At 33.5% G+C, this 23,359-nt stretch overlaps 2 protein-coding genes across 2 annotated transcripts in view; one reads left to right on the top strand and one right to left on the bottom strand.

The window, feature by feature from the left end:
• The first annotated feature begins 42 nt into the window (after window positions 1-42).
• Rap1 (RAS oncogene family member Rap1) lies at window positions 43-3,150 on the top strand. Its single transcript, XM_088275928.1, has one exon. The coding sequence runs from the start codon at window positions 954-956 to the stop codon at window positions 1,506-1,508; it is 555 nt and encodes a 184-aa protein (XP_088132054.1). The 5' UTR covers window positions 43-953; the 3' UTR covers window positions 1,509-3,150.
• Window positions 3,151-4,724: 1,574 nt separating this feature from the next.
• Root (ciliary rootlet coiled-coil, rootletin) overlaps window positions 4,725-23,359 on the bottom strand; it is an 84,385-nt gene continuing 65,750 nt past the window's right edge. The window contains exons 16-34 of the mRNA XM_088275991.1: window positions 23,168-23,357; window positions 22,917-23,086; window positions 22,633-22,825; window positions 21,616-21,799; window positions 21,082-21,257; window positions 19,640-19,825; window positions 17,896-18,076; window positions 16,438-16,603; window positions 15,939-16,052; window positions 15,650-15,857; window positions 12,707-12,819; window positions 11,684-11,860; window positions 11,485-11,592; window positions 9,585-9,764; window positions 8,551-8,924; window positions 7,667-8,087; window positions 6,791-6,958; window positions 6,039-6,173; window positions 4,725-5,277 (exon numbers count right to left, since the gene is read on the bottom strand). Coding sequence (XP_088132117.1) covers window positions 5,173-5,277; window positions 6,039-6,173; window positions 6,791-6,958; window positions 7,667-8,087; window positions 8,551-8,924; window positions 9,585-9,764; window positions 11,485-11,592; window positions 11,684-11,860; window positions 12,707-12,819; window positions 15,650-15,857; window positions 15,939-16,052; window positions 16,438-16,603; window positions 17,896-18,076; window positions 19,640-19,825; window positions 21,082-21,257; window positions 21,616-21,799; window positions 22,633-22,825; window positions 22,917-23,086; window positions 23,168-23,357 — 3,549 coding nt within the window. The 3' untranslated portion in view covers window positions 4,725-5,172. The remainder of the gene's footprint in view (window positions 5,278-6,038; window positions 6,174-6,790; window positions 6,959-7,666; window positions 8,088-8,550; window positions 8,925-9,584; window positions 9,765-11,484; window positions 11,593-11,683; window positions 11,861-12,706; window positions 12,820-15,649; window positions 15,858-15,938; window positions 16,053-16,437; window positions 16,604-17,895; window positions 18,077-19,639; window positions 19,826-21,081; window positions 21,258-21,615; window positions 21,800-22,632; window positions 22,826-22,916; window positions 23,087-23,167; window positions 23,358-23,359) is intronic.

Here is a 23,359-nt window from a genome sequence, read left to right as displayed (position 1 = left end):
GGTTTAAACAGCTCCGTGAACGCATAAAGTGACGTCACAGGTCGCGCGATTCAAATACGATAGCTAGAAAGCATGTTCGATGTCGATAATTTGCTTTAACACATAAAAGCGGCGTGATTCTGGACATATTGGCATTTATATTGATCAGTGAGTCTCTCTGTCCGCCATAGAGCCTCTTTCAAAAGCATCCGGAAGTCAACAAATGAGATCATTCAAATCACAGCTGAGTGGATACAGTGTCTAATATATACGCGGTGGTAAGGTCATTAAAATCTCCACCTTTCCATATATTACTTCCCTCCCATTTATTTTTCTCATAAACTATCGCTAATTATTTTATTGTTACTTATTTTTGTATTTCTTATGTCAACTGAATGTAACCTTATTTTTTTCATACGCCATATGAACCTTAGAGGCTTGCGCACCACGTCAATGGAATAAATAAATATGTTTCTTGGATATGAGATTCATGCGAGCTCTGTGAAATATCTGCCAAACAATAATTTAATATCAGTATTGACCTTTGAAGGGTTTAAATTTAATCCAATAGATGCCGTTGCTATATTTTATTTCCATTTGGAATCTATTATTTCTTTAGTACCTTTATTTACAATCATTATAAAGTTTTTTTCAAAAAAATATTCTTATTTTCTTATACGAATATACAAAAAATCTTCGTATTCGGATGTAATATGAGTCATTTATGAATTTTGAATAAAAAATGGCAATGAACGCGTGAGTAAGTACTTTTCTTGGAATGCTTGATCGTGCGGAATGTGACTCATTTATTTTAAACACTGGCCACACTTTGTTCAGCCATCGCCCAGCTAACGGTGTCATGGCGGTTTGACTTATAGAAGCTTTTTTGCAATAACTCCCCCGTTAATGTGCTTGTTAGATACATAATATATTAATAATTTTAATAATAATTTTCTTAAACACAATAAAATAATATGCGCGAGTACAAGATAGTCGTATTGGGTAGTGGGGGTGTGGGAAAGTCGGCTCTGACAGTGCAGTTTGTGCAAGGCATCTTCGTTGAAAAATATGATCCCACCATCGAGGATAGTTACAGAAAACAAGTAGAAGTTGACGGACAACAATGTATGCTAGAGATATTGGATACGGCGGGAACGGAGCAGTTTACCGCCATGCGGGACCTTTACATGAAGAACGGGCAGGGATTCGTGTTAGTGTACTCCATCACGGCTCAGTCGACGTTCAACGACCTGCAAGACCTGCGCGAGCAGATCCTGCGGGTGAAGGACACGGACGACGTGCCCATGGTGCTGGTGGGTAACAAGTGCGACCTGGAGGGGGAGAGAGTAGTCGGCAAGGAGCAGGGCGCCAGCCTGGCCCGCCAGTTCAACTGCGCCTTCATGGAGACTTCAGCCAAAGCCAAAATTAACGTTAACGACACTTTTTATGATCTAGTACGACAAATCAACAAAAAATCCCCCGAGAAGAAACAAAACAAGAAAAAGAAATCCATCTGCGTTCTCCTCTAAAACAATTGTTTGCGGTGACCGTTACATTAACACAAAGATACCTAGGTATATATTTAAGTAATAAGTTGAAAAGACTCTCTTTAAGACTTGTTCCCTTCGAGCCCGATATGTTCCATTATATATTTTATCTGTACCTTCTCTCTCTCCATATCAGCCTGGAACTTGTGTTGGCGGCTCGCGTCAGTGAGTGCGGTTCCAGCCCAGTACGGGGAAGACTAGTTCTAGATCTAAGCCCCTTCATCCTTATCAAACGAGTGAAACATTGAATTTTGCGGATAATTTGTCAAATATATTAAAATTGTTAAATAATTCAATTATATTTAATAATAATGTGATAACTGAGACTTCATGGCGACCCCTTTAGCGGAGATACAGTTGGCACTGAACCGAGTAGGAACTAAAGGCCTCCATGGAGTCCCAGTTTCTTGACTGGTGGAGATGGCCGTTCTTCTTTCTTTACGGTTATTGGATGTATTGAATGGGTCATTTAATGTAATTTTAAATGTTTTTCGCTTTTACTATAGTATGTTAATAAATTTTTAGAAATTCAATAATGTTAAAATGTTTACCCGTTATAAATTTTGTTACATGTACCATGTACGTTAGGGAGAACAGTGTATGTCAGGGAGAACATTGTACCGTGTACATTGGGAGAACATTGATCTGACTATCTCTTATTTCGACACAATGTTTGCGATGTGTACCTCTATATTTCTATCTTATCATCCAAACTTATTTGTACTATCGAAAAATCTTATCAATAAAGAAATCTGTTAAGAAAGCCAAGATTCCTTAGTTTGAACTCATTGCGTGCTGTGGAATTTGATATTGTTAATTTGTGGGGAGTGACGTGTAATTAGTGACACTGGAACTCGAGTTCAATTGGCTCCCCCTCCAGACGGGCACATACCGCATGACTCACTTCCCAGCCCACCAGTGTGTGAGTGTAGCACTGACCGGTAGCCGGTAGCCGGTAGTGGTGTAGTGTAGCGTAGTACAGAGCGGCACACACACTCACCAGTGCTCGTGCTCAACTAGGGTCCAATAAAACACCTCTTCCTTTTCATTAATGTGATTATATTCATTCTCTATAAATACCTACTGACAATATCTAACGGTGACACGACTTACTACTGACATTTAGAAGTAGAAATGTTCCATTTGGTTATTTGCATTTTTAATCGTAATTTGCCTTTGACTGATCTTTCAGCGCCATCTTGATATTAATTTAAGAAGCCGAAATCATTATCATTCCCTTCCGACTGCATTTGTCAGCATTCTAGACATACGAGAATAGACACAGCCGTCAGAAAGATGATAGCAAAATAAGTTTATTTTTCCTCTAAAAGTTAAGTAATTTTAATTGAATACTGAGAGGAGTGAACGTTCAATTTATTCACTCAAGTACCAGCGTGATGAACAATTAACCGATTGTAGACTTGTCACTAGCTCATATCCACCTAGGGTTGCCACCTCTCCAACAATCATTCTAGATCATTTTTAGACTAAACTAATGAATTATGGGTACATATTATTTTTTATTTGGAGTGAGAAGTTATGTATCGGAATGGTATTTCACATATTTTAAACTATGCTTAAATATTTTGTATAATGAATATAAATAATTTATGTAAATACATTTCTTCATTATTTTTCTACCTAAAAACCTTTTTATTTGCTTAACCCTCTATCCCGATGAGTGTTTTACCATTGCTAATGATTCATCATGCAAAGGTGGCAACCTTAGAGTATGGTGACTCTATCACCGGCCGGCTTTACTAAACGTGTTCCTTCCGAGTGAAACGAGATCTTCTTGCAAAGATCTAGCCCAATGGTGGATTCTTACTAAATCATACAGAAAAAATCGAGAGCTAATGAGGCTGAAAGAAGAGCAAAAGTCGTTCCGACACATCTTATAAACAATACATGTACATCAGACTGCAATCATATTTCTCATCCCGCATGTTCAATTGGGATTGTATGTATATTTCTTAAACATGCATAGATATAGTATAAATTCCGATATTCAAATAGCGTCGGATTAACAAAATTGTAACTAAACTTATAATAATCTTCTTTTATGCTAATATATGACTTAATCTAAAATCGAGTCATGATAATGTGTATTATCTTGACTATTCATTCTACTCAGAAGATAGAAATATGATTGCTTTATTAGATCCTGGGATATTAATACAATTCATTTTCAAACACTGCCAATTAACTTAGGTAATAAATAAATATATATAAATAAAGTTCTTTACGATAAATAGATTTTTATTTGTTGAATTTCGCCTTTCTTGTGTATGTGCCAGAGTTATGCGGGACAACAAGAGATGAATGAATAAAGCCGACCTTCATCTCTACATTGACTAATGAGATGCGGCATAATCTAATCGCTTTCTATAACAAAGCGACGTTTCCTAGTGTGATTGGCACGTAATAGTGCACAGTCAGCCTGTCGGGAACTGGTAAGGGGGAAAGGTATACAGGAAGCTGCCGTAGTGGGTAACCACAGCACAATTTATTCGTTTCAATGTGCTAATGAGACTATATTAAAATTCTGTTATATTATTCATGAAGTAAGTTTGGAAAGGATACCGAACATGATTTTATAATATGTTACAATGTCTATAAATAGCTCAGTGGGTGCCTTGGAATAAACGCTACGCAGATATGGTTTTGCATTTAATTACTTCCTAAAACGAATGAATCAAATGAAATCTGTATAAACTAATGATATCAACATTAGAAAATATAATTAAATTGTATTTCGACAATAAACTTCATAACCTAGTGGCAGTGGTTGTTTAGTATAATTTTAATATTAAATATTCGATGAATCACAAAAAAATGTTTGGGAAACTTTTTTAGGTCGGTTATTTGTGTTTTTTAAACTGTGACAGTAATTCTACCACTATCAGAAGTAAAAATTACCATGTCTTATATCATTGTAAAAAAAGTATCCATTTTGCGCATGTTACATTTGTTTAAATATATTTTTTTTATTCTTTGGTGTTATAAAATTACTGTCCACTATTGTAAGAAATACAGTTATGTTTTAATATTTTGTCACTTATACATGAATGTTCGTAATTCCCGGGACATTTCAATAAATTGCAATAACATTATTTTATAAAATGTATATATAAAATGTTAAATTTGCACAATCTTGGTTCTACCAAAAGGAAACGCATTTAAATGTACATATAAATGTTTTTTTTTTGCCATTCATTCACATTATAATACTTTCTTTTGTCGTAATTTGACCTATATTGAAATAAGATCTTCATTTATTATTTTTAATGATTTCAATAAATTTTACCTGTATAAATAACAAAGATATTTTATTCCTCATTCTAATAATTTTGTGTGTAATAAGAAGGGTGCTTTCCGGATCAATGTGATACAAATCAATATCTACTGATTTTCTCTATTTTTTATAATAAATTCTATACACCAGCTAAAGGCATCGGTGAACGGTTCTAATAACAATTATTTCTATTGACTCTCATTCGCGGGGTACTTCATTCATACAAGATTTTTCCGCCTTATTTATATGACTAGATTCTTAGAATACGTGTTTGTCATAATTCTGTCTGCGTTTGACTAATCCACGCATACTACAAATTCAATGCAATGTCGCTCCGTCTTGTCAGTTGCTTCATTTGGACTCGTAATCATCACTGAAGTGGGGTAAACTGTGAGCCAAAGTATTGTCCAGTTTCCGTGCTTCGTGTTCCAACAATAATGAATCGAGCGCTGGTTCCTGTTGAAGAAAAACAGATTTAATGCATCAATATATAAAAAATAAGCTGATTACACAAAATATCGAACTCCAGAAATCCACTAGCAGCTTGAAGGAGTCAGGGTCAATAGCTTTGAGCTGCCGCCTGAGTTGAGCGTTGGACATTCTGCAGTTTCAATACCAAAAAAAATATTCTGCGCTCACTAAAGTTTTAAGTTGTCAGTGTGCAGTAATAATCGTCTTATGGTCAAGTGCGCATAATATATTATTACATGAAAACTGCGGTAGCTTAAAGTATTCCTACTTTAAGACTCATTGAGACAATACTGAAACCATGGTGATGAATGAAGAAAAAATATTACACATTATTGTCGGGCGGTTTTTTCATCAACCTCGACCCAAATTATACTCAGACAGTCTGCTGCCTGACCCTCAGTATACTAATCACAAGTAACTGCAAACCCAATTCTGATCTGTACAATATTTTTTGGCGTCTCTCGCTCTCTACCAAACGTAAGCAAATACAGTGGAACCCCTCATAATGAATTTAATTAGTTTCAGAATCTTACTCGTAAGCAAAACATTTTTTCCCATAGAAATCAATGGAAAATACGATAATGCGTTCCATACCGAAAGAAAAATCAATTTGTTATATCATTATTAGTATGTAAAAGACGCTTTTAAGAATTTTATGTAAACAATGTGTTAATATACTAAGAGTATCTTCAAGTTTGATCCGCTTTAAAGACATTTATTTTCACAAAATATGTATTTGGACTCACCTGTGATACAGTACGGAGAGAGTCTCCAAGGGCGGAACGAAGTCGTTGCAATTCTCTTCCATGACGACCCGATCTCATCACAAACAATTGGCGACGACGAGCTTCCTGGGACAGCTGATTACGTAAAGCAGCGATCTAGTGAACAATAGAATTTTATATTTTATTCACTCATAATAGTAGGGTTTTTTGAAAGAAAATTGTAAACTTTTTTCATATTACAAAGTAAATTTTAAATTTTTCTTTTCTTATGTCATACAGCGTTGAGAAAATTATTATTAGAACCTGTGCTCAGAGCTCAGACCTTGGGTTGATCATTAACTGAAACTACTGTCAAACCACTTAAATTAGTATAATTAAATTAGTATAAAATATCCACCCTCTACTTTTAGAGGCTTGTCTGCAGGTAGGATAGGGAGATAAATGTGAAAAATACGTCACAAACACCCAGACTAATTGAAAATAAATATTTTTATTTTCCTGAATTTATTTTGAATTCAGCGGGAGTCGAACCCTGTCTGCCAGTTTCGCAGTCAAGCATCTACCCAGGTACGCCACGGCGCCACTAGAACCCAATTTTAGGTAGGTACCTGATTTAAATGTTTGAGAATTTTACTCACTACTAGTACCTACATAATTCTCAAGGAGACATGTTGATTGATGGCAATTCAATTTACTTAGAGAGATTAACCTCTTCCTCTTATGTCAATAGGATCAGGAATTTGTGAATAAACACTTCAAGAAAAGTAAATAACCTGATTCTCCAATCTGACGATTTGCTGTCGGTAGCTGCTTTCTCTGGACTCCAGCAGTCTCTCGGACTGTAGAGCGGCTGCTCTTACACGATCTAGCTCTTCGCGTGTAGCCCCGCCTCCCCTCATACTGCCGGATTCCTTGGATCGAGATATCGCCAACTCTGCCTCCTGTAAAAAAGTAAATTGCAGTCATTTCATTTGTTCATACCAAATGATATTTTAAAAAACTTTTAATTTTGCAGGTAAATTTAAAAAGGGTTTTAAAGATGGTAACAAATCCTGGTGGCTGTGTAAATCTAAAAGAGTTACAGTACATCATTTTGCCCTTAGATATGTTCTGTTTTGGGGTCTAATCTTTTATTTTTTATTTGAATTTAAATTATGAGAAAAACAGCATCTGTCTCCATTTATTATTGAAATATGACCCTAACCTAATCTGTGAAATATGAGATAGCTACACATTTTTTTCAATTAAGAATCCTAGCAGAAACATTTTTGTGATTAACTGTTTAACCCTTTGCCCGTATCACATGAGCAATAAAATGGGCCTTTACACCCCAGTGAAGAAAAAACTCAAACTGATTTTTACCATAGTAATAGCGGTTGTATTAAATATTGTAATGTAGTTATGGGCTAGAAATACTTTTTGGAAAACCTTTGTGTGTCTAAGATCAGTTTTAAAACTAGTTAAATTTTTACGTTTAAACATTTAATAAAATCTACAAAATATTGTTTTTAAATGCCTTGCAATAATGCATTACATATTTTAATATGAGAAATAAAAAAGACCTGCCCATTTCCCGAATAAAATCTTCATTAAAACTCATCAGTCAAAGGGTCAAATGAAAATATTTAAAAGTAGATATTTTAAAATACCTTTTCAGCAAGTAGATTTTCCAATCTTCTGATTTTAATTTTCAGATCCCTATTTTCCTGTTCGTACATCGCAGTCAGAGGATCCGATAGGTCTGCACCCAGCGAATGTAATGCGATGTTCGAATCTCTCATTACATTCGAGTCTCTAGCTCCCATCTTGATGTCTCGGACCGACAACCCTCCAGTGATGGAATCGTTATCTGAATAGATGGATTTCTCGGGTCTTTCATAGCTTTTGCTTCTGATAGACTTGGCTGCTCTCTTCTCCGCTTCCAACTGCCGGATCTTATCTAACAGCGAATCCACCTTGGCTCTCAGCTCCGATCTGTCCCTCTGTGTGGCGTGAAGTTCTCGCTCCGTCTCGCTGTCAATTTCTTTTCCATCCCAATTGGTCAAACGTAACTGAGACTCCAGAGTTGATCTGAAATGAATAAATAAAAATTTTAACATTTTAAAGCATCTGCTGCTGACTTCATCCTGTTGTGGTACCTACCTAGCTCATATCTTCACAATTGGCAACACTGAAGACTTTAAATATAAATATCATTGATACCGAATGATTAGCACTTTTTTTCCTTCTTTGCTGCATTTTGGGGTTCACATATTTTCTCAAATCTCTCAACAAACACATGTGAATTTTATTAAAGTAGATATTTTTTATTTTACTTTATTTTTGTAAGTTTGGAGCGATAAATTGTTTTATTTAAAAAATTATTTTATTTAAAAACTTTCAAATTGTTTATTTTTTGTTGAAGTACAACTGAATTTAATTTTAAACAGGCTTTTAATTTATCAACTTGTTGATGGCTTAGTCACAGTTTTGACACTGCGTGGGACTAATACAGTATTATACAATACAAAAATTAATGATAAAATATAAGTACCTTTGGACTTCCATGTTGGCCACCTGATTGTTCAGCCTGTGAACTTGGTCTTGTAGCTGCTGCTTATCCCGTTTCACCTCAGACAAAGAGTTTTTGATCACCTCCATCTTCTCATTCAATATCCTCTTGTCATTTTCACAATTGCCGAGGGATTTCTGCAGCTGCTTAAGTTTATCAGAAGAGGAATGTTCGTGGGTCTTGACATCCGTTAACTGACGCTGTATTCTTCCAAGTTCACTCTTCAACTCACTCTCGGAGGTGGCGGCCTTCTGTAAAGCGGCACTTAGCTGGTCTACTGTTGCTTTAAGTGATGTACACCTCTCTTCCAAGGTCAAATTAGTCCTTCCTTGCATATCGCAGTGCTCCTGAAGTTTCTGAAAAATGTAACAGAATAAATTTAGATTTCCTCATTCAAAAGAGAGAAAAAAAGTTCTTTTAATTTTTTTTTTACATCATAGCTGTAAAAATATTAAAGATGCCCTGGGTATACTATTTTATTTCCACTGGACATCTCTGCGCATAAGAACATCTAATGGGTGTTTGGCAAGCAGATCTTTACAAACTAGTAAATAGCTTTGAAGTTAAAAAATAGTTTCAGATTTTACCATGAAGGTATGCAGTACCATAAGACATGTTGCATGCTCTTACTGCCCTTTAGTGCCTAAACAACATATCTGCTGATTTTTGTATTTTCTACCGACTGACAAACTTTAGAAAAATTAACATCAATGCTGATTTTACCAATGAATTCTAAAGATGATATCTTATGTGATGATTTGTATATGTATATCACTAACACATTGTGGTCGGGCGGTTTTTTCGTCAACCCTGACCCTAATTAGTCTATTAATTAGGGTCGTATACTAATCAAAAGTAACCACAAACTCAATTCCGATCTGCAAAATGTTTTTTGGCATCTCGCGCTCTACCAAAAGTAAGCAAATAGAACGCTTACAACCATCTCCCGCTCTCTACCCACAATATGCAAAAAATGCTTTTAAGCGTTTCCCGCAAAAAATGTGTATACTTGTTACCTGTATTTGAACATCTTTATCCTGTCTCGCCAGCTGCAGTCTCCTGGTATCCCCCTCCAGTGCAGCTCTTTGTAACTCGGCACGAGCAGCTCTCTGCTCGGCACGACCTGCTTCTTCAGCTAGTGCCCTTCTCTCCGCCTCACAGCGGGATAGGGAAACTCGCAGCTTCTCAGATTTCTCCTAAAAATATAATTAAAAGCAGAATGTTATTAAGAGAACACCAGGAAGAATGGAGCTGGCAGTAACTGGGGCACTTAAAGGTTCTCCTGTGATAAACAGGAATCTAAATAATCGTTAAATGCAAGGAGTCCACCATAATAAGTATTAACACACTTCAGACGGAAAAGGTATTTCTACCCATTCGGTCAATTGATGCTTAAGGACGGAAAGGGTATTTTCACCCTCTGCGCCAGCCTCATTTCAATGTCAGAAAAGAAGGAATTAGATATTAAATGTTTTTATGTAAATATTATGTACCAATCTCTTTGTTAAGGTCTCAACTATGTGTACATAATTATCAAATTCCGTCACAAGCGGTCCGCAGGTGTAAAAAAACACCCGTCCGAAATGTTTTAAGAAAAATGATGAAGATAAAACCAAAACATTAGTTTGAAGTTGAATCCATTATTTTTTGTAATCCAGGTCTTAAATGTCAATCAATTTACATGCAATACTAAAATACGATATGATTGATTGCTGTTAGTTTTTATTATTATTACTAATTACAATTTGGCTGTCATTTCTTATCATCAGCTGGGTAGTTATATCTACTTATACATGATTGCATACTTGTACATTCCGCCCATATTTACAATCAACCAACTGATAACAAGTGGAGAGAGCCAAATTTCAATTAGTAATAATCAAAAACGAACAGTTACCAAAATGCAATCCATTATCATCATCTTAATGCTGAAATCGCAAATCCGTATTTTTAAATTTTGATCAACAATGTAATAAATAAAGACAAAAATATAAAATTTTACTTTGATAAATATTCCACTTATTTTATGCTGTAACATTAGCTGGTTTTGTAACATTATAAATAATTGTAAGCAATAATAAACTTCATTTTGCACGTTTTCTGACTTTGGAGTTGACCTGGTGTTATGTGAACTCACTGATATTTAGAGAATCAAAATGTTCTATTTTCACATATATATTTCATTACTATACTGCTATTTAAAACCCTTCGGGTGGTGACTGACTGGAGAATTTCATCGTAACGTAACGTCGTAACATCGCTCGTGGCGAGCATCCGAAACTATAGATGGAACGCTCGGCTCGCTGTACTGACTATACGAATGCTCGCGTCGTATCGTAACACGTTACAATGGCTCCGGTGAGTCACCACCCTTATAGAGTTATTATCAGTAACGTGAAAACGAAAAATAAAACCTTCATTACTATTTGTGAAAAATATTATTTATTGACTTAGCATTAACTTTTTGGAATAACACTAGATTTTTGTATGAAAATAAAACACTTGTATAAGACCACTTTTGAGTTTATTAATGTAAGCACGACTAGTTTCGAGAACTACAGATGTTCCCATCAACGGGTTAAAACACAAACTGACTCCAGTTTGTATTTTTACCTATAGATGAGAACATCTGTAGTTCTCAAAACTAGTTGTGTTTACGTTGATACACTCAAATGTGGCCTTATATGACTGTTTTATTTTTTAATTATTTATTTTTCATATAAGTAAAATATCATTCAATTATTTTCTTATATATAGTAACTAAATTTGCCACCAGTGTTTTAATGAGTGGGGTACTCTACTATACTATTACTATTATACTATTACTATTTGATACATTTTTAGTTTTTAATTAACTGTTAAATAAATAGGGAATACATATGCATGAAAATAATAATAAATGTACAGTGTATATACCTCCAACTGTCCTTTCTCATCATTTCCACTGTTAAGTGTGAGCTCCAAAGCAGTTATTTTCTCCTTCAAAGAGCTCACTTCATTGGTTTTTTCCTGTAGTGCTTCAGTCTGTAAAATAATATAAAATCCATTTATATGTATCATTACCAAACTAATACTATAACTGACTTATAAATAAATAATTGTTTATTTTATCTACCTGCGTTTGCAGCTGAGCCTGTTTTTGAGCAAGATTCGCTTGGAACTGATTCTTCTTGTCTTCCATAGACCTCAGGTTGTTTACTGCAGCAGTTAGTTCCCCGTCTCCCTTACTCTTTTGTTCCGTTGCCTCTTTCAATTGTTTGCGTAAGCCACAAATTTGTGACTTCAAGTCATCCTAAAAATAACCAAATCGTAATTATTATTAAACTCAAACTAATTTTATTGAATTGTCAAATTGTAATGTTAAAATATTTTTTTTTTATTTATATATTTCAAAGTCATGACCCTTATTTTTACTGACTGGTCCACAAGACATCATGTTGATATAGTATTAACTTTATTATTAATTATATGAAAGCAAAGTCATCACTTATGCATTCTAGCTCCTTGGATGTAGGAGTAAAATATATCTGATGGATACCGATGATGTAAGTTCAGGGTATGTTAGTATGTTCATATACATATGGAACATACTATGTATATGACATTTGATGTAAGGTAAAGAAAATGAAGAAAGAATAGTTGAAAGGGAAAGGTGCATCCATTTATCCATTATCATTTTATTGCCCTTTTAATGGATTCATTATTTACGAGAATGGAAGCAGGTTTCGTTGCTCAAATTTATCGTGTGTGTAATAATTCTCTGTATAAATGATCTTGGGGATCTTTTCATGCGGTATATTATTGCTTATAAGACATATTGTTGATAATCAATCAAAAAATTATAATTCTTCTTAAAAAACACATTAAACGCCATGGGGGCACCGGTGACCTCGACTGTGTTGGACCGCAGCACCTTGGGGGGCACTAGTGACATCAATCAAGAGCTATATTTAAAATGCTTTAACTATAGAACCCATTGTCCAATCAAAAAATTAAATGAACTAAATACATTATATTATTAAAATAGGAAATTACCAAAAAGTTTTTTTTTTTGTAAATTTCAAAATTGACTAATTTTAGTATTGGCGTTTAACGTGTTCATAAAGTCGCATAAGTTCAATGAAATCTCTCGACTTACCCGTTCCCTCTCAACTTGACCGACTTGCTGCATAAGATTTCTTATTCCTTTTCGAACTATGTCAGGATCAACGTCGATAATAACATCGACCGACTTATCCAAATGATCTTGACCTGAAAATGTTGGTTTTACAGTCTCCTGCATCCATTTTTGTTTTTAATGAATTTTCCTTTTCAAAAATGTGCAAATAAACAAGCGTGTATTAAACAAAGCACACATTTATACAGTAACATTTACACAATATTATTGATGGACATCTTTCACTTTTCGCTTTGGTGTGCTAAGCATTTTATTTTGTGTTTCTACGCCATTTTTATTTGGTTTTATGTTTAACCCGTCTCATAAATATTTCCTTCGTAGTGAGCGGTGAAACAGTATTTTTTTGGTGTAATAGTTATTCCACGAAGGCCAAGCAGTTGAGAGTAGCAGCTTATTTCGGTTTAGCATTTCTCTCGTTCTTGAATAATGTTTATTTCTTCTCTCGTTGGATTCGATTTCCCGGGATATTGGTGGATCAACAGCAACTACTGTGCAATAATATACAGTGCATGATCAATAATTTACAGTTTGTACAGTTATAAATTAATTAATTAATTAGTGACTGGCCAAAAGAAATAGTATATGTATAAACTGAATAAAAATATAAATGAGGAAAAGTCAAAATGATACCAGATATTATTTTTTGACATCTCATCAAAGATGAAGAAGAATATGGAAGTCTGGGTAATTTACGGGGCTGACGACCGTCATAGGCTGGTTTAAGTGATCACTTTACACAAGTGTAACATTCACCAATTCTACCCATTATTAACAACCACACTACCCAAATTCTTGGAAGTTCTGTATATATGAACCAATTTAGAAACCTTGTTCTTGAATCACTAGAACTTTACTAGAGACATCTATTGGTGAGATGTAAAGAAGCTTTTTATCAAGCAGAAACTCTTATATTAGTATGTGAGGTCCGAATCCTGGATTATAATCACACACATGAGAAACGCCAGAAAATACCATTTTCATTTTTATTATTTAAGCTTATAATTTATATTATAAGCTTAAATAATAAAAATATTATTCTTCTAATTCCATATTCTTCTTCATCTTTGATGAGATGTCAAAAAATAATATGAAAATAACTCCTGTAATTGGACACACTCAAAATGTTGTATACCAGATGTTAATAAATCTCATTTTTCAATATCTTGGGCGTACTACAGCAATTGATCAAGTAGATAGATGAAATTTTGAGATTAAGTATGTCATATATTTGAATATTTCAAATTTCATAGGTATCTCAAAAGAGTGACTTTTTCAGAAGAGAACATTAACGGGGCTTACGACTTATCATTGCCCAGTTTACGGTTTATGTGATCACTTTATACATAAATAGTAAGCACCTAACATGTTGTAGAAGTCTGAGCTGTTTTTCTTCATCTCTAACAATAATACCACCTGTTTCTAAAGATCTACTTCTTAAAGTTAGTCAGTTATCAGACATGAATATTTGCTAAAAAAAATGTTTGCTATCCCTAAATAAAAAAGATAAAAATGCCTTCCTAGTAACAAGGATGTCCATACTATCATAAGAGTGAGGTAATATTTTAAAATAGAAACTGAATATTATTATCTAAAATTTTGTGTGAGTTATTTCCCTAATACGTTTATAAAAATGCAGTGATGAAATACTTTGTTTATCAAATATTATTTATTCTTATCTAAATATTTGTGGATTAATACGATTACACTACTTTGAATAAGTTCAACAACATCTGTTTTTTTTTCCTCTTTTATACACAATGATAAACAAGATTTTTTTACATGTCGCTCACTCCTTTCAAGAACGTCATAAATCAAAATACTTGATTTTTCAGGAGAACGATTTTAAAGTTTGAAAATAAAACACAATGTATTAAAAATAAATATCAAGCCACTTATTGAACTTTTTACCGTGCAACAGATCTTTTTAGGTAAAACCTGAAGGTTTTTTCTACATTTGAAAAATATTTAATTTATTTATAAAAATAATTAAACAATACATTTTCTTCAAAATGCAAAAACAACATTTTCTGCCCTGTAGCGGGTAAATATTAAGTTAAAAATATGCCTCTTTTGCTGGGATATAGTACATTTTCTGGGCATTCCGAAAACATGCACAACTGAAAATTGACGATTTTTGATTTATGACGTTCTTGAAAGGAGTGAGCGATGTGTCCAAAACTAATTGGGAATAGTGCAATTTGTATGTATTTTCCATCAAAAATTTGCATTTCAACATATTTTGACATTATGTTACATACTTTACACAAATTGTTTTTATTTTATGAGTTTAATTAAAAATTAATTTACTAACGCCGTGGTGTAGTTGTGTAAATATTAAAATCTCCCAAAATGAATTTAAAAAATGTTATTTATAATAAATATAAATTGTATATATAATTGTTATAGAGATATTTTCTCCGTCATTTATTTTTTAAGACACCTAATAAAAACCATATGTTTTATGGAATATTTTCTTTAAAATTAAAATACTTGTTATACTTGGATGGTTTAAATTGTTTCAAACGAATCTCAACAACAAATCTCCAAATAATTGTTTTCTGTGTAAAAATTATCAAAATATACCCTGTAGTGTCATCAAATATTTCCATATGGAATAATGTGATTTAACCTGATCAATAAGTAATACCAGCTTTTAATACAGTACAACATAATAGAAATTATAAATAAAACACTTGTTTTTTACCACTTAAGTATTATATGTTATGACTAGTTTCTTAAACTACAAACGCTTCCATTTACAGGTTTGATGGAAGCATGTGTAGCTTCCGAAACTAGTCATAACAATATAATACTCAAGTGGTAAAAAACAAGTGTTTTATTTATAATTTAATCATGTTTAAACGCAAAGTGAATGCTGAAGCAATAAATAACAACATAATATACCTCGATGAGGACTCCATCGTCTGGTTGGACTTGTCAGCCTAGTTCCCGGAGCAACAGACCCCGTAGCGTCTATAGGTATTCCCGCAATCCTTCTCAAAGCAGCGCCCACAGCACCAAGTCTCTGCTCAGCACACCTTCTGTTAGACTCTGCTGTAGTGGTCTGTGCCTCAAGAGCACGCACACGACCTTCCGCTCCTCCAAGACGTGCCTAAATCAAAATAATAATAGTTTTAAGTATTTCAGTTCATGATTTTACTATTGCAAATGTAGCAGATATCTTTGATTTAACCTTCAGTTCCTGGATTTGCTGTGTGGCATCTGCGAGGCAAACTTCCAAGTTGTGTTTCAAATCCTCTAATCTTCTTTCCTTTCCTCTCGAATCTTCTAGTCTCATCAACAATTCCTACGAATCATCAATCAAACTTATGTAATTTTAACCAACATAAATATTCATATTCATATAATTTAAACATATTGCATTAATATTTTATATTTGACATACAAAAATGTCTCATATAAGTATATAAGGCTAGTCTACATTCCTAATATCCTGCTTTTGTCCAGTTAAAATCATCATATTCTCTTATAAATAATCACCGTTCTAGATCTATGTGTCAAAATGCTAATGTTTAAAAAAACATTCCAATAAAAATATATAATTTTAGAGATTTACATTGAAAAAAATGGTTAATACAGAGATTATTATATACAATGAAGAGAAGAAGATATGTGGTTTAAAGTTAGAGGTGCGAGATATATTTCTGTTAATAAAAAGGGAAGAATCAAACCTGATCTCTAGTATGGCACCTCTCCTCCAGTTCAGCCCCTCTCGCTCTGAGCCTCCCAATTTCTTGTCTTGCAGTGACCAGATGATTCTCTAACTCTGCTCCCTGTCTCTTCATCTGAGCAAGCTCTTGCTGAACTCGTTCACGCTCTTCTATCTCATTTTGAAGCCTAATAAAAGAATATGAGTCAGTTTGTGGAATACTTACTGCTTATTGATTAGGAGAACATAAACTCAAATAGTTTTATTTAATCAACTCTTATGTGAGCATCTGGGTAAATTATCTACAAGATATGATTTCTTAGACTGTTACTGAAGAATATTAGGATGAATAAAGAATGCTAATGTTCGGTCCATTGAGTCACTTACAAAAATTATTTTCTTAAGAGAGTTAAAAAACTAATATTCATTTATTTTCTTTTCAATGTCATTAACATCCGACAATATTAATACCCCACCGATTTCAAAATGACAAATATTATTTATTTTCGATTTATTTTCAAGAAATTAATAACCTGACAACGCTGTATGAAACATACTCTATTTGAAAATAGTTAAGGTACTGTCATATATGATCGGAAAAGATTGTGAGCGTACTACATGTTGTGAAATTGTGCATGCATGAGAGGACATAGAGTATCCACATAAGGTATAACCAACCGGTGACCAAATGTCGGATGAATTTGAGAAGTACCAAAACATAAACAGTATTATATTTTACAGGTTGATTGATGATGGAAGAAGCATTGAAGGATGAAAAAAATTGTGGGTTAGAAGCAGCCATAGAGAGACTTGGTATCTTTCTTCTCTTGTCTAAATCCTGTAGATTGGTCTGCAGCAACAAATGACACCTCCTTTGCCACTCTGGTCTATTTTGCGAAACCCTCTTCCGCTCCTCATATGTCGAACAACCCATGTCCTCGTATAAGTTGCAAAGATATTTGCGACTTATACGTTGTTATTGGGCGTCCTCTGGCGTTTGTTCCATTGATCGTTCCCACTATTATCAGGCGCAGGAAACCCTCCCATCTCAACACGTGACTGATCCATTTGGCGTGTCTCTTGGAGATAGTCGCGAGAAGGCGCCTTCTTTTGAAGGCGCTTTCGATTATTTGTAGTACCTCGTTGTGCGAGATGTAACCTTTCCAGGATATCCCTAGTATTCTTCAAAAGGTCCATATCTTGAACGCATTCAGCCTATTCTTATTTCTTTTGAGAAATAAAAAGACTTTGTGTTTTGATCCACTTACATTTTTATTAACCAACTAGTTTTGGCAACAACCTGTTGCCCTCTTCAGGGTTCAATATATCAATATGATCCACAAAGTTAATGCTTTCAATATTCAAAACATATTCTTATTTCATTCAGATAAGCACCATGTCTCGCAGCCATATGGTAGCAATGGTATATACATACTTTGACTTGGTACATTCTGTATTTATTAATTTGAAATATTTAGACCTGGCATGAAGTTCTTTCTCCTCGTGTTGTTTAGCATCCAGTCCTCCCTGGGCCTTCTGTAGTTGTTCCCTTGTGGCTGCAGCTTGCCGGGCGAGCGCAGTATGCTGCCTTCCCGCCTCTCCCGCTGCAGTTGTCAGACGAGTTCTTTCCACCTCCAATGCGTTTCTTTGTTCTTCCAATCCTTAAATATAAAAGTCAATTAATTTATTCGAAAGTCACCTTGCGGTAATATCAATCCATTTTTTTATTTAATACATGGTGAAAATACAGTGGTATTTACCAAGTAAAACTTAAATTAAAAACATTCAAACATGAGAACACAAGCCGAATGTAAAATTTATTGTAGAATTACAAAATAATACAATGTAAATAAATAAGTGAATTGTGAAGTTGAGATCTAAAAAATCATTACTAAATTACATTATAGAGACACTTGATACAAAACCATTGAAAATAAGTCTTCTTAAATTGTTTGCAGATACAGTGGGATCATATACTATTTCAATAATTTCTAAGTCAGGCAATACAGTTGGAGACCATGAGCACCAAAAAATAAAGACATTTGCGTGTTCCCACTGTCACATATCATTAGATTGTTGAGAATCACACATCTTATCCACCAAGATTGCTTACAACATAACGGAATACCAACCATATAGATTTTTCCGCTTATTATTTATACCAGTATTCTGGTTTCATAGTTACCAACATTATCTAACTTATAAAATCATCAGACAAATTGATAATGACCAGATGGTCGCAGATAAATTAATAAGTGGAGAAAGTATGTATTATTATGTATTTGTGTTTTTACATGATATTATTAAATTCAGAATAAAGAAATGTTGGTAGATAATTTAAATCTAATGTTTTTTTAAGAGCTATGTGTATTTAGAAAAAAATAATACGCACAATTAAACTCTTTTTACTTTATTGACGAGCATATGTTTGACCAAAATGTTATAAAAAATTATAAAATATAATTCTTTTAAATAATACTTTCTCCATAGCAATGAACAGGTTACGATATAGATAGTGATATGTTCATATTACTATAATATTATGTATGTTGCGGTTAAAAATAAAAGTATCACATGTATTTTGATAAGCAATTGACACAATTATACGGATGCATGAAAAATTCCATATCACAAACCGGGAAACGAGATAATGGATGAGATAATAAGGAGAATGTGAAGTTCCCAGGAGTGACAAAAAAAATACTTATTGAATCATATTCATTCTAGAAATATGATGAAACAAATAGCATATTTGAGAATAATTTGAAGTAATGTGTTTTAAAAACTTTTTAAAATGAAACCACTTTGTTTTAACCACCTTTTTTATTATTAGTACACTTTAACCAACCGGTTTTAACAAGAACCTTGTCATTCATCGGGGTTTATTAAATTCTAAAACATTAAATACTCATTGTTAATTACATTCCCTTACCAAAAACTTCCACACACTCCGTACACCATATGAAAATATGTATGAATAATTTTCATATGGTGTACGGAGTGTGTGGAAGTTTTTGGTAAGGGAATAATTAACTATGAGTATTTCAATATTATAGAATTTAATAAACCCTGATGATGACAAGGTTCTTGTCAAAACCGATTGCTTAAAGTGTACTAAAAATAAAAAAGTGGTTAAAACAAAGTTGATTAATTTTATAAAGTTTATAAAATGTGCCACAAAGTATCTGCAAAAAACATTCAAGAAATAATGTGTTTTAATTTACCAGCAATTTTATGGAATGCTTCTTCTAACGACCTGGCGTGTTCTCTTCTTTCTTGTTCTGACCTCTTTACTTGGTCCCTTAGTTCCTTGTTGGTACTGTTATACTTGTCACGTTCAATGTTGCTGCTGGACAGCTGCCTTCGTGCGTCCGTCAACTCTTTTCTGAGACTCTCGGTCTCATTTTCAACTATAGAAAAATATTACCATAATTTCAAATAACATTGTTTTGAATATTGAAAGCATTAACTTGTGGATCATATTGATATATTATTTTGAGAAATAAAAAGACTTTGTTTTTTGATCCACTCATAATATATACTATACTAATACACTAAGTATAAATTAAACCCTGAAGAGGGCAACAGGTTGTTACCGAAACTAGTTGGTTAGTAAAAATGTGAGTGGATCAAAAAACAAAGTCTTTTTATTTCTCAAAATAATATACAAATAACATTTTACTATAAATTCAAAACCTTCAATTATTGTGCATCTGAAAAATCAGAATCATTTCTGTATTTCATTTTACTCATAAACAATAATTATTCGTGTTCTTTACACTCATCCGTACCCAATGATGCATTGGGCACTGCATCAAATTAATGCAATGTTGATTGTTGATTATATGAAGACAAGAAAGATCAGTCTTACGCTCCAAGTACCAGTATAGTTAAATAAATATTGGAGTGAAAAAAACACTTATATATATTTTCACATCCCTGGGAATTGAACCCGGGCCTCCAACATTGTAGAAAAACACAGTAACCACTATACTATGGAGGCAAACGAATCTCAATAAATATTCAGATGACGTAATTCTCCAAACATGTTACAAAAGTAAATAAATAGTAATAACCAACTAAATAAATAGTAATAACTAATTCTGACGCTGAGAATATTGATGTATAAGTCTATCATTAATTGTAATGTAAATTACACATGATGAAAATCAATTTATCTTCTTCTTTCATACCTTATTGGCACCTGATGGGGCACAGGGCACTGCACCATACCAATGCGATGTTATTTTGATCATCAATTACATGAAGGTGATCAATCTCAAACTTCAAGAACCAGTTTAAGAGTAATTTTAGTACAGTAAAAAAAAATCACATATATTTATTTATCCTAACCCTCCTGGGAATCAATCCCAGGAACTCTATCACAGTAGACAAACGCACATACCACTAAACTGAGGATGATAAATAATATCTTGGCTATGCTCCAGCCCGAGAAAACCGAGAAGAAGGCGCAATAATACGGCGGTTCCACTTTCCCCCCTTCAGACTCAGCGGATTGACGACGTTTTTCTTTTTAATTTTTTTATCATTATCATTTCCAGATCATAATCCATTCTGTATAAGCAAACGCCCTTGAAGTAGTATTTTACGAAAATGGCGCTATATAAATCATTCAAATTTATTATTATTATTAACTAAGCCTTACGTTCTTTGAGCTTCCTTAATGTATCGTTGAGTTGATTGTTAAGATTATCAGATTTATCTTCAGCAAGTTGGAGCTGTAACCGAATGTCCTGACATTCTTTAGAGCAGTTTTCTTTTTCCAAAGATAATTCTTGAATACGGGTCTCGGCTCTAGCCAAGTCCTCTTCAGATTTAATCCTGTAAAACAATACAAGTGATAAGCAAATAATATTCTGTTGAAAGCAAAAACTCGATAAAGATCTCCAAAATACATTATTGAGTGAAGGAAATCTCATTTACAGAATAATCTAAAATGTATATTTGTCCTCAGGTCAGGTTATTTGCTTGACTAAGGATCTCTAAACTTCAGAAAAGTTTAGAGATACGAAAAATACATTGCTACAACAAGCTGCTGAGAAAGAAGCTGAATATCAACAAAAAATTATGAACTTTCAAATTGTAAATTCTAGCAGAAGTAAAGCTGTGTCTGTTTTTTCTTGTAAATTGGGAAATCGACTCTTATTTATATGGCTTTTGTGATAATCTTTCAACCTACTTGGATTCCTCTAGTTTGCTCTTCATATTGGTAAGTTCATCTTTGAGCTGGTTGATGATGTTTCTGTCCTGCTCACAGCGGGACTGCGATTCTCTCCGAAGCCGTTCTATAATGCTCACTTCATTATCCAATGCACGCTTTGTTTCCTCCAACCTCTCCAGCAAAGCTTGCTGATCATGATGAGCTATTAACCATAAAATACAAATATTGTCACCATAAAAATAATGTTAATCACTCTGCAAACAATGCAATAATCTTCACATAGTAAAACTTTTATTTAAAAAAAAAGATAAATATTTGTGTTGTTATCATTTACAAAAATACTTAGATTTCATACTATTTCTATGAGCCTAAGCGGCTCATTATTAAAAATAGGTATCAAATTGTGGTAGAGTGGGTTTGAACTCAAAAACTCTCTCTGAAGAGTCCGCGACACTAACCGAATTTTATGATTTAAATACAAAAATAAAATACTTGTATTTAAGACCACTTTTGAGTTTATTAATGTAAATAGATTTGAGAACTACATATGTTATCATGAACATGGCTGTCCAAGCTTAAAACACAGTAAGGGACACTTTTTGTATTACCTACGTTTTTTTTGCATTTTTGGATTAAGTAGAATCTACTTAGTCCAAAAATGCAATATAAACGTACTACAAAAAAATGTCCCTTACTGTGTTTTGAGTTTGGACACCCGAACAGGTGAACATACAAAAAAAAATATTTTATTATTATTGTTTTCACCTGTAGTATTTACATCTGGTTCATCTGTAGTACTCGAAACATGTTTACATTAATCAACTGAAAAGTGGTCTGATACAAGTGTGTTATTTTTATATTTCTATCATCATTTTATTTTACAAATTAATTGCCAAATCTTTTGTATTATTATCTTTTTCACAACCATGTCTTCTTTTTGAGTCCTCGTGTCCCATTTGAACGCAAAGGTACAAAAGTAGATTATACACTTTTTAATTAGTATAACATTGAAATTCCCCACTATGTTTGTTATACCTATTAAAAGAACCTGCTGTTTGTCATTTTCAGCCCTCAATAATGCCTCTTCGTGTTGTTGACACAGGTTATCAATGGCCGCCTGCAACTGCTGCTCCCGTTCTTGCAGATCTGCTATTTCTGCATCCTTCTCACCACTTAATCCTAGTACGGTCTGTTGCAATCGCTTTTCCAGCGAAATACGAACTTGTTCCTTCATGAAAATAAACGAAGGTCAATAAATAACACAAAAATGTTAAAATACAAAGCATTTTATTGTAATTTATACTTGATTCATGACTTACCCTTTCCTCTGTCAATTTTTTTACATTTTCAGTGTTAGTTTTATTTAAATTTGTAATTGTTTGTTGATATTCAGCTTCTTTCTTGGCAGCTTGTTGTAGCAATGTATTTTTCGTATCTCTAAACTTCTTTTCTGAAGCTTGGAGATCCTTAGTCAAACGAATAACTTGACCTGAGGACAAATATACATTAATTTGTTAGCGATAGGTTTTTAAAAAAGGTATTGATTATTTTATACTTCAGTATTCCTTACCCTTGAGATTTTCTTCACTCAATAATGTATTTTGGAGTTCTTTATCGAGTTTTTGTCTCTTGCTTTCAACAGCTTCAAGATTGCTGGATGTGTCAAAAAGAATACCCTCCAATGCTTCTTTTTCACTTCGCAGTGATGCTAACTGTTCTTGAAGATGTTGCAAATCTTTTTCATTTCCATCCAACATGACCT

Source organism: Brachycentrus maculatus, unplaced genomic scaffold (assembly GCF_059751285.1).
Source record: "Brachycentrus maculatus isolate JH-2025_06_01 unplaced genomic scaffold, ASM5975128v1 h1tg000037l, whole genome shotgun sequence".
In the NCBI taxonomy this organism is placed as follows: Eukaryota; Metazoa; Arthropoda; class Insecta; order Trichoptera; family Brachycentridae; genus Brachycentrus; species Brachycentrus maculatus.
The sequence above is the reverse complement of the archived record's forward strand: the minus strand, read 5'-3'. Positions and strand labels throughout refer to the sequence as shown.